Source organism: Convolutriloba macropyga, chromosome 9, assembly GCF_964194025.1.
Source record: "Convolutriloba macropyga chromosome 9, txConMacr16.3, whole genome shotgun sequence".
Classification (NCBI taxonomy): Eukaryota; Metazoa; Xenacoelomorpha; order Acoela; family Convolutidae; genus Convolutriloba; species Convolutriloba macropyga.
The window spans coordinates 50,393,701-50,406,200 of NC_134476.1; the positions used below are offsets into that span (position 1 = coordinate 50,393,701).

At 37.7% G+C, this 12,500-nt stretch overlaps 1 protein-coding gene across 1 annotated transcript in view; it reads right to left on the bottom strand.

Annotated features, from left to right (window-relative positions):
- Positions 1-5,590: 5,590 nt before the first annotated feature.
- The window catches only part of LOC142346254 (uncharacterized), a 115,717-nt gene continuing 108,807 nt past the window's right edge, over positions 5,591-12,500 (bottom strand). The window contains exon 6 of the mRNA XM_075398770.1: positions 5,591-5,730. Coding sequence (XP_075254885.1) covers positions 5,591-5,730 — 140 coding nt within the window. The remainder of the gene's footprint in view (positions 5,731-12,500) is intronic.

Below are 12,500 nucleotides of genomic sequence, written 5' to 3' on the forward strand. Positions count from 1 at the left end.
CATCTCGAGATTTTTAAAATGGGAAATTGTTTATCCTTTAGAATAGTTTTTCCCCTCCAGAACTCATCACGCCCCCCTATTGTCGAATATCGTGATGAACGTCCCATTTGTTTAAGAATTACTTCATGCTGGAAAAAATTGCACCCTTCCGACGGAGACCAACCCCCTCATCTAGTTTGCACTGATTGCAGAACAAACCTACTCAAACACTCCTCGCAACCAAACTGCCCCCTTTGCCTCCGCCACATTTATACGCTATCCCTTAGTTTTTATTATCGATGTTTTTGCTGCAACCAAATAAAGAAATGTGTCACCTCCTCCACTCATCCGCACATAAAATTTCACCAGAACCTTGGACATTTTGTGTGTAATCCCTGTGCCCAAGAGAAACATAATTGCCCCATTTGTTTGTAGAAGATCAACCCTCACGACGTTTGGTTGGAAAGTTCTTAACAATGCACCCCATTTTCATCCCAATCCTTATTCCTTATTCTCTTCTTATTCATCATCGCCCTCTCTGTTGGCCTCCTCATAGAAGTCCTCCTCCTCATCATCTAACGACCCTTCATCACTAGCAGGTAAATACTGCAACGCAAAAGAAAAAACCCAGCTGTGCGGGTCGTCGCACGGAGGGGAGCCACGAGGTCCGAAACCAGATTTTAGTCAGTTAAATCTGACACAATCTGATTCAAAGCTTTAAACAAATAATTTTTTGATTAATAGGATATTCCGATTTTCAAAAATGGAGATTTTTTTCCACATTTCAATTCTTTTTAATTTTTTTTCCTTCTTTCCACCCCGGTGGGAGCTTCGCAAAAATTGATTCTGCACATAATGTGTGATTGTATTCCTGTACTCTAAGAGTATGAATTTGTTGGTACGATAAAAAGTACGATGGTTTTCGCTTGGAAAAGTTAATGTTTCATCTTAAATGTATTTATATGTTTATGATCAAATAAGATGACCAAAAGACAGTTAGAAGACATCCAGCTGCCCACAGAGCAGTATGACCCTGTGACCAACTGGATGGCAGACATTCCCCCAATGACAAAGAAACCACGAGCCTTCCATCCTCGCCAACGTGGCAACAAGATCAACATTAAAAAAAAGCGCCATTCGTCAAAACAAAACCAACCCGGACAACAATCGCACGAAACCCAGGCTTCTCGACCTCTGCAAAAAAATCCATTAGACGATTGTTTGCCGAAAGGCAAATACTTTCCCCTCAAGGACGATCGCCCTGAAATCCAGAGGTTACGAGAAATGCTGCCACTCGACAAGAACCCAAAATTTGTCACTTCCTTAGACTACTCATTAACAACTGAGTATAACCAATGGCGCCTCTCAGAATTGACAACGATTAAGAACGTCAAAACAAATACCAAGATGCTCCTGCCAACCGAATCTCTGCCAGTGATTCCTAACTTTTCCTTGGTCCCCACTCTAAACCTTTGGAGACTGAGGAATAGGAACGATCAGGACCGGACATACGAACTAGAAAACAAGGTTCTGAAGATTCGTGTTGAAATGCCGTTTGAGCAGATAACAGCATTCCCGAGCAATGACTCACCACAACCGGAGACCATTTCAACAGATCTTTTAATTGTTGAGAACTCCCATTTCTGGCGTCAGCTTTGGGATTCGGAATCCAGTATCGCAGATCTTCAGAGTAAACTCGATCGATTAACAATTTCAAAGCAAACTGCTTGCCTCGAGAAAGAAGAGTTGAGAAAACAATTAGTGGTCTCTTCGCAAACTCTGAAGATCCGAGATCGGCAACAGCAAGAGCTTCTGAAGAAAGCAAGCCAGTTCATAAAATCGAATCAGCTGCTCGGACTCCACCTCAGGGAACTGAAAGACAAACATAGAGTCCTTTTAGCAAAACTTGACAACCAAAACAATTAAACTTTCATTTGTTATCTCGTATTAATGTTTCTCTTAATCTTTCATTAAAAGGTTTTCCATTTTGGAACCAATAGTTTGTAAGTTATGTTTAATGTATCGCACTTGCGCTTCTTTTCTATCTATCCAGTTTGTACCTCAACTTATTAAACATTTTTTACTCAGTATCTTAATACTTAAGTTTCTAGTGTATGTGATCTGTCACTTGTTGTAAGTGACCATGAGGGCTTAGTTCATAGACAAACAAATTGCATTTGTGATTGTTCGCTGGCAATGCTCTCTTCAGTCTACTGCTGCAGTGTATTATATTTCATACCACTTGTAACTTTTAACAGAGTTCACATTAATATTGTATTACTGAACTCTGAATATACATGCTCCTACCTTTCTATAGATATTACTTGTAAGCTATAAAATTTTTACAAACTGAATGTAAACTTTATACGATAAAGCACAATTTTTCTCTTCTTTAAACCGGGGTCAGCTGTAGTATTGCTAATTGGATAATTGCCGCCGCAATTATCGATACTACAGAGAGTATAATTATTTAACCGTCGACTTTGTGAACACTTTAGACTTAGTCTAAACTGACGGAATATTAAGAGAGAGCTATGCTGGGTAAATTGCGTTGAGTGAATGAATACATTATTCATAGCCAAATACTGCTGTGTATTATTTAATACACTAAGGAGCAGGCCATACCGGCTGATTCACTGCCGCTATTAATACGCGTATTAAGTGAAGGATACTGAAGCTATCCAGGCCGCTCTTCAGCAGCAAGCCTGAAACGAATATATGACTAAAGACGAGTAATAGTCGGCTCCACGAATGACCTAGGAATTGATTCGGAGCTAGTCATAGGTCTTGTGATTTTTTAGTCGTGTTGACTCAAGTATAAACACGCACGAGCTTAGAGCTTGCTGCTGAAGGAAATCAGACCAAACTCAACCAGCGCAAACGTAAGACGCTTGATTTTCAACCAAAAAATTTCTCTCTCTCTCTCTTCCTCTCACTGCTCTTAGAGCAAAATATCTACTCCTCAGCTAAGAGGGAAATATCAGCAACGATTGTAAGTCTGCCAATTTTATAGCAAAAATAGAGTTAGAGTAATGTTTACATCCAGCAGTAAGATGGATTCAATTTATTGATTAAGATTAGATATCCCACCATATTTTCAAGTAAGATTTACCCCCTAATTGTGCTCTATCTTTTCTGTCTATTCACTAATTAATCTTTGTATCTAATCAATTTTATTTTCTAGCAAATAACACATAGATTTGGAAATTAGCAAAGAACATTGTGAGCATATACTGAGACTTATTCTAGCACGTAATTAAGGTCGCTACAATAATATAGGTTTAGCTCTAGTGTGGTAATTAAGATCAAGCGAATAAAATACCTACCACATCAGAGTTAAAAGTGGTTTACTTTGTTTCTACTGGGTGAAGCTTGGAAAAGGTCTGGAAGTGTGTCAGTGGGGGAGAACCTCAGCAGCAAACCCCACAAAAAATGTTTCGAAGTCTTGGATTTTCTTGAGTTTGATTTGAATCTCTATTTTGAATTTTATTGCCCATTCTTGCGTCATAAACTAGCGGGAAAAATCTTTTTGGGCCATTCAGTGTTCTTAAAGCCCCCATTTACAAAATGAAGTGCGGCTCTTACCTTACTATGTTTCCATGTAGCACATGCGCCTGGCAGCATAACAACTGTATGTCCAATAAGCTGGTAGCGGTGCAGAACAAAATGGATCCCGACTATGTATCAACTGATTATAGTTTCAGATCTAGAGATAATCAAGCATTCAAACAATCGTTGTTCAGATCCAACATGTTTTATGTCAAAGTTTTTCTTTTTAATCAATACTTAGCCTTAATGGGCTTGATTTGTTACCCCAGATCGGACAGATTGGTTTGTTACCCAAAAAACAATTGAATCTATTCATAATTAAAATTCATTTCTGAAAAAATTGGAGAATAATGGGTTAGGATTAATTTAAATTTTGGTTTTATTGAATGAATGTTTAACTGCAACTGTTTTGCACAAGTTTTATTTCCGTCATTACGCACCCAATATCTGAAAAGGCAATTTTCAATGAATTTTTTGTTTTGTGGAATCGAGTTGCGAAATTTTTCCCAGGTTTTACCATTCAAACTCCATTTTCAACCGTCAAATATAGTTTGCGTGCAAATATAGTTTACAAATGGTGCAAATAAGTTATTCAGAACAATTGCCAATGTACTACCCTTGCCAATGTACTATCAGCTCAACGATCTTCTACTACTATCAAGTTTTCAACAAAATCAAACGACAAATACAAAACAGCCGGTGCTGCCTGGAAACAGATCAAGGAGAAGAGACGATTACTTTAACTTAACAAAAAAACGACTCGAAAAATCTCGCGGCGAATTCTTCTTTCGCACCCAAAGGATAGCCAACAGACTTCATCACAGCATTGACTTCGGAAACACGGCCTAAAACACAGAATTCTAAAGCAAATGTGGAATGATATCATGATGCGGTACAAACCAGAAAATGTCTGCACGTGACTGTCAACACTGCAGAGAGAGATGGACTAATTTTCTATAACTGTTTTGATCGGAAAAAATTCCTTCTGTAAAGAAAATCCCCAACAACAACAACAACAACAATTTCAGAGAATATTTACGTTTTGATACCGACTCAGAAGGATTTCAGAACAAACTGTGATGTGATTTCTGAATTCCTCTGAATCGGAGCGAAACTCAGAGAAAATATTCAGCATTCTCTGAATCGGAAGATAACTCAGACTGAATTTCTGAATTAGCTTTGGATCAGATAAAAATTCAGTGCAAAATGTGACCTGAGTTAGACTCTGACTGAGTACTGAATTTTCCGTAGAGATAAGTACGGGATTGCATAATCACTGTCAAGGAAAATTTTATTCTCGACAGCACAGACTGCGTGCGAATTTCCGTAAAAAGTTGCGGTAATTTAAGCCATTGAATTGTGTCAATTGTCATTATAATTTATATTTTTTTGATAAATTTTAGTTACGTGTTTTCAGATAAACTTGAGTGAAGCCACGGTGATTGAGAGAATCGTTGATTTGGCTTCATTAAAAACTAAATCCCTTCAATTATTAAATTAAACTTCGATTATTTTCCTCTCCATACACCCCAATTTTGCAATTTTAGGCGTGAATAATCTTAAATACCTTATATAGAAGATTATTCACTCTTCACAAATCGTGAATAATCTTAAATACTTTATTTCATGTTGTTGGCGGTGGCACTTCACTCATCACCCTTTCAATTCACAAACTTGAAGCAGGATTTTAAGAATAAACTGATTAAATATTTTAAATGAGAATAGAACTAGCACTATAACAGCAGTCATGGTTGCTGACTGAAATTATGCAATTATACATTACTTTTTGTGTTCTTCGTCAACTGGTGTAACTTGGACAGCAATAGGCTTTATGCACAGAAACATTAAATTGACAAATTAGTTTGATGATAGTGTTTTCCAGTCTTTCCCATCATAGCCCCACCCTGATCCCTCACCCACGCTCCCGTGAAGTTATGGTCCCCCATTATGTTGTAATTACTGTCATTGTGGAGGTGGTGGGGCGGGGGTTAGGGAGGGATCTAAACTTTATATTACCACTACGCTTGGAGGAAAGCTGATGGGAAAGACGGTAATTTACAAACTAAGGCCAATGAAGTTGCAGTGGTATTTTTTCCGTAAAGTGTTTCACTTTCCCACTTTCGTTCACAAAAATTTTCCCAAATGAGCAGTCTCCTCCTCTTCCCTCAACAATCAGCTTCAGCTTCTGAGCTGTTCTCGACTCTGAAAAGAAAGATTGTATTTCCTGTAATACGAAATTTTTCATTTTTTATTATACAGTTTTGAGATAGTTTTCGTGTTCTGGATACAAATACAATGCAAAAAATGAATTTGATCGATAATGTTGTTGAAGTGGTTTAAACCAACAATTTCACAACCGAGAGATTCTCTGTTTGATTAAATTCACAATTGCCTCTTCTTTAGTACTGTTCAAATATCAAGTTATCATTTTAAACTCAAATGCATATTATAATAATAAATGATATAAGTATAATAAAAGTATAATAATAATAATAATGATAATACTAATAATAATAATAATAATAATAATAATAATAATAATAATAATAATAATAATAATAATAATAATAATAATAATAATAATAATAATAAGAATAATAATAATAATAATAATAATAATAATAATAATAATAATAATAATAATAATAATAATGATAATAAAAATAATAATATTAATAATAATAATAATAATAATAATAATAATAATAATAATAATAATAAAAATAATAATAATAATATTAATAATAATAATAATAATAATAATAATAATAATAATAATAATAATAATAATAATAATAATAATAATAATAATAATAATAATAACAATAATAATAATAATAATAATAACAATAATAATAATAATAATAATAATAATAATAATAATAATAATAATAATAATAATAATAATAATAATAATAATAATTGTGATCCGGCGCTATATCGGAGTTGACTGTGACTCCGTCTGGAACTGAGTTCTCTAATGAAAGTTGGTTGTCTATTATTGATGTAGACAATGTCTCCGTATGGAAGTCTCTTTGGACGTCAGCGGAAAGATCTATGATTGGTAAATCTAATATCTCAATAAGATGAATTATATAGCTTGTAGCTTATGACTAAGTGTGAAAAGAAGTTGCGCTTTAACACTCTTGAATTAATGTCCACGAACATCCGACTATTCTTAAGCGCTGTAATATTTCGTCTGCAGTTGACTTCTAACGTGACTCATTAGCAGCTATAGCGAGACCTGTCAATCAGGCAAGAAAGTGAGCAAACAGAGTTAACTCCAATAGGAGTTTAGATGCGTATGTACAACGAAGTTAATTATATAACATAAGAGTTTATAAAGAGTTTATAGATAATACTTGTAGATCTTGGTTAAGGAGATAGCTATGTATATCTCTGTATCACACTTCCCCCTCTGCGGGAAAAATTTCTTGTTAGAAATTTTTGTTGAGCTCCTGTATATCATCGTCGTTTAAGTCTGACATGGAGTCACATTTAGGGGAGGACGGCGGTGTTTTGTAGATCGACGAACTTTGGGGGCTATTGTAGATCTCCGATTGGGTAGGCGGTCTCTGGTCCTCGGAGTTTCTTGTTATCTCTTGGGAGGAGTTTGAAGAATCAAGATAGATGATTTCTGGTGCCTTTGTTTGGATCGATGATTGTTCCATCTTTTCAGGTTCGTGTACTTGTGCGGTTGTGGTAGGCGAGGTGTGTTCTCCTTGTGTGGAACGGATTTTGTTGACCATTTTGTCCAGTTTGGAAGTATTTTTTGTGAATTCATCTCGATTGATTCCGTAAGTGTCCGTCTCTCCATGGGGGATTTGGTTCGTAACTAGGAGCGGGGATGATTGAAATTAGCGGGGGCTCGGCTTGGATGTTTTCTCCGTCTGGAGTTGTGGTGTCCATTGGGTAGATAGGTGGGCTGTTTGGGCTGGTTCTCATGAAATCCACTGGGTTGTCGCTAGTGTGTATCACATGGGGTGGGGTATCAGGGTTGTCGGACTCAAAGTAGTGCGTTTGGATATTGCTTTGATCAGCTTCATTGTTAAAGTTGAAGATGAGGAACGATCGATTAGATACCTCGGATGGAGGTTGAGCTGTTTTTGAAGAGCTGGCTTTACCGGATGACGAGGCGTTAGCAGACTCCATGAGAGCGGCTTGTTGGGCTTTATAGTTGAAGGAATGCTTGGGAGTGGAAGATTTGAACTTTTTCTTGAGCATGGGACTTTGTGGTCGTGGCTGGGTTTTGGATTTCGATTGTTGTCGAGATTGATTGTGGGTGGCTATCTTGACCAGCTTGTCTTTTGTCCATTTCGTTTCTGTTTTTGAGCGTTGTTTGGGCTGGCTTTGTTGTGGTATTTGCTGTACCAGTTTGTCGGGGTGCGTTTTCCTGGGGGATTTCCTTTGGTTGGAGGGTTTTTCCTTCTTGGTTGCTTTAGCTTCTTCTAAACAGAACTTACGGATTTTTTCTTGGTTACGTTTATATTCTCCTACGGTTTTGCATGCGACCATATGAATTAATCGTGTGGCTTTGGTTCCGGGGTTGGTATGGGTATAGTTTCCGTGGCAATGGCAATACCATTCTTCCTAATTACTGTGTTCTTTCGTTTAGGAGTATCTATGGTTACCGTATGGGGTGTGTACCCGGTTATTGTGCCATCTGGAATTATATTCCATTGGGATGCTAACGTAGGTCTTGGCTCTTTGGCTTTTCTCATTATTGTTTTTCGAGCTATGTTTTTCTTATTATATATTATCTTAGTAGTGTTGTCTCCGATGGAGAAATGTAGTTCTGAAGGCCTGATCTTACGTGTGGGAGTATGGCTGAGAGGGATGTTTTCTGAATCGTCCGAGTCTATCTTTGGTGGGGTGGGGGGGCGGGGGTTTGTCGAATGCGATTTGTACTGGATGTCCAGTTCATCCTCGGAAGTTCCGTGTCGCCTCCACATTTCTTCTTTTGTTAGGGCGTCATGCCCGAGGAGTCTTTTGTCTAAACAATGAAGTTTGAGTTTTTTGTAAGACAGATTATTGAGTGATGGCTTAGTTACGATGTTTGAGAGTTCAGTATTTGGTTTTCTTCCAAACTGTGCCTCAAATGGAGTTGTTCTTTTTGTTTTGTTAGGTATTAGTCTTATATTTTCGATGATGTTAGCAAGTCTAGAGCTTAGTGTTTCATTGCTCCAGTTGGGGTCTATGTCTAACACAGCTAATCTTCTTTTTATAGTTTGAATTAATCTTTCAACCATACCGGTTCCTCTGTGGTCTCCGGCTGGAGCAAGAATTAGTTTTATATTTTTGTTTTTGCAGAAGATTTCAAATTCTTTTGCTTTAAATGCTTGCGCTTGGTCGCATCTTATAGATCTAGGAATGCCATGTTGTTTGCAGTATCGTTCGAGGTAATCTAATGCTGTTTCTGTGTCACAGTTGTGGAATGTTTCCGCGTGTGGGTACCTAGATAAGCGGTCAACTGTGACTAGTATGTAGTTATTTTGAGTATTTTCTTTAAATGGTATCGGATCCGCGATATCCATTTGGATTTCTTGGTTCGGTTCTGTAAGTGGCGGTAATGACCCTAATTGTGATTTGGGTATGAGAGGTTTTAAGTTTTTACCTTTGTCCGTACATGATCTGCAAGCTTGCGCTTTCGCCACTGTCTCCGAGTGGATATGGGGCCACCATACCAGTTTAGCTAAGGCTAACATTCCCACTTGTCCTAGGTGCTTGTGATGTATGGCGTCAAGTACTAGCTGTTTTAGTGACTTGGGAATGACCATCCGATTGTCATAAATTAGGCAATTTGGGGGTGACCGATAAATCGCGACGTATTTTTTAAAATAATGGATTGGTTTTTTCAAGTCTTCCCAGTTTTGGGTTGAAACAAGATCAATAATGGGTTTTAGATCTTTGATAGAGCAATCTTCTTGGGCAATGAATTCTTCATTGAATACTCTGTTGAGATTTTCACGATAAAGTGGGGTTGGAGTATTTTTGTAGCTGGAGAAAAGTTCTTCGTGATTAGAGTCGTCAATAACGTCTAGGCCTTTGCCTTTATTGGAAGTATAGTCAGTTTGGGTGCTTGAGTTAATTAAAGTTTTGGGTGTTGAGGTAGATTGCTCCATTTGGAGTTTTTTATTTGGGGTACGAGAGCGTTTTTTGATAGGGACTTGGAAAGTTTCTTTAAGTGGATTTTTTTGTGTTGTAGTGGCGATAAGTTTGCTTTTAGATAAGTTTGAATTTGGATTGATATGTGAGAATGCAATAGAAGAAGTATAAAGCACTGATTTCTGAGTTGTTTAAGGCAAAAAGCGTTTTTTTGTTCGCTGTTGTTTTGGAGTGGATTAATGACGTCATTAGAGCTGACTAGTTTCTTGTCTGCTATGAATTCGCTCGCTCCATTTGGAGTAATGCTATTCTTAATTAAAGCGAATGTTATTTCGTTGATAGTGTTAATGACGAAGTTTTTATCTTCCTCCGATGGAGGGGGCGTTGCCAGATGGATTTCTACTAAGATAATCGGCGAAACCCATATTCTTTCCTGGGACGTGTTCGACTGCAAAATGAAACGGAAGGAGGCGGTATACCCATCGTGTTAATCGACTTTGATATGTTTTGTTTCCCCTGTTTTCTTTTAAGGCGGAGAGGAGTGCTTGGTGATCCGTTTGGAGAAAGAAATGTAAACCATAAATGTAATATTTGAAATGTTCCAGAGACCAGACTACTGCTAGTAGTTCTAGTTCGTTTGTACTATATCGTTCTTCTAAGTTATTAAGAAATCTGCTAGCGTAAGTTACTGGTTTCCATGTGTTACCATATTTTTGTTCTAGGCATGCGCCTAAGCCTTTGTTGCTTGCGTCACATCTAACTCTTGTTTGTTTTTCGGTATCGAAGTGTTTGTTTTCTGTAATGTTTTGAATTTGAATTTTTATTTGATTAAAAGCTTCAGTATGTTTTTCGTTCCAGTCCAGTTTGTTTTGTGCTTTTGTGTTGGCCTATGATAGTAATGGTCTTAGTGGTTCAGATAATTTTGCTAAATTTGGTAGGAATTTTATTAGGTGGTGGATACAACCCATGAACGACCGCAGTGGTTTAAGTGTTTTCGGTGGTTCTAGTGCTAGAATTGCGTCACATTTCAGTTTTGAAGGAGTTACTCCATTTGGAGTAACTTTGAAACTCAACCATGTGATTTCTGGTTTGGCGAACTCACATTTTTGTAGATTTATTGCTAGGTTTTCTTCGTTTAGTTGTTTCATTATTTTGTCTAGCTCCGATTCGTGATCTTGTAGATTTCCTTTTCTTATTACTAGGATATCGTCTAAGTATGCAAATTTTGTTTTTATATTTTGAAGTGTTTTGTCGATCGTTTTTTGAAACGTCGCTGGCATGTCCGTTAGTCCGTAGAATCCATTGATAAACCAGTACGTGCCTGTTGCGCGACCTCCTAGTATGTTGAAGTTACAATGTTTTTGTATATTTTCATCTAGAGGGATTTGGCTGTAAGCATATTTGAGGTCTATTTTTGAAAATAGATATTGGCCTGGTTGATTTCTCCTTTCGGAGACGTATAGAGCTAAAGAGTCTACAAGGTGGTCGATGCTCTGCATTTGGTATTTGTTCTTGTGTAGAGCGTCATTGAGCTTTTTTGAATCGAGAGCTAATTTTGCACTTTTATTTTTTTTTGACCGTGATAACAACAGGGCTTATAAACAGGTCATCAGGACATTATTCCAATTTGATGATTTGACCGTCGTCGATAAGTTTGTTAAGTTCGTTTTCAACTTTTTCTAAGAGATATAGGGGTACCCTTCGACCTTTGTGTTGCGATGGTGTATAGCTTGCTTTGAATATTGATTGGGCTATATGATTTTTTGACCGGCCTAGTCTCGTACATAGGTGTGGATATTTCTGGAGTATCCACTTTATGATATTTTTCTCCGTTTGGACATTAAGAATTTGTGAAATTTGCTTACCATTCGGTTTGTTTGCGTTGAGGGTGATCCCTAGTTTAGCCAGTAGATCTCGACCCATGATGTTGTTTGTCTTGTTGTCTACGATTAGTACTTTGCACTGTTTCGCCGACCATGATCCTGACTTTATGTCCAGGTGGAGTACGCCTCGAATTTGGATATTGTTGTTGTTGAAGCATCTATACTTTGTGAATTCTTTGTATGGATAAATTGTGGCGTTGGGGATTTTCTCTGACAGTTCCATCGCTTTTTCTGTGTTTATAAACGATCTTGGAGAGCCCTTATCGGCCAGCCAATGGAGTTTTTCTTGCATCGTCACCGTTTCAACCAAGAATTCTCCGTCGGAGTTTTTGTTCAGGTTGTCGTTTGATTGTTTGTGAAATTCTGTTGGGCGTACCAAATTAATGTTTGCCCAATCTTCGTGAAGCTCCTTTATGTAAAGTGCTGCCTCGGCATGTACACTCTCCTCTGTGGATTCTTCATTAGTTATTTCTGGCTTCACGTGTCGCACACGTCTTGCCTGGGGTGACGTATATTGGCCTGGAGATGTAGGTTGTTGTCTCCGAGGAATTTTTCGTTCTGGCATCTTTGATGTGCATAACGATGTATAGTGGCTTATCTTTTTGCAAATATTGCATTGTTGCTATTTTGCCGGGCAAATCTGGAGGTGTGCTAGGCTGAAAGGGTTGCCACATTTTCTGCAAGGGGTTGCTTTTTGTGGTCTCTGCGTTGTTGTAAGATTTTGTTGTTTGTTGGGGCGCACGAATGTGACTGTGTTCCAGTTGGAGTGTGCTCGGCGAATTTCTTGTTGATTCGCTTGCCCTCTTTCTCTATTTATGGCATAGTTGAGCACCTTTTGTGGTGTTCTAACTTCTGAAAGTAGTTCCATTTGTGTGTTGGAACTGTGCATGTTCAAAATGAACAAGTCTTTTACTAGATCTTCTTCTAAATGATCTAATTTTGCGTGCGACCCGAGCTCTCGGAGTCGGCTGTAAAATGTCTCCA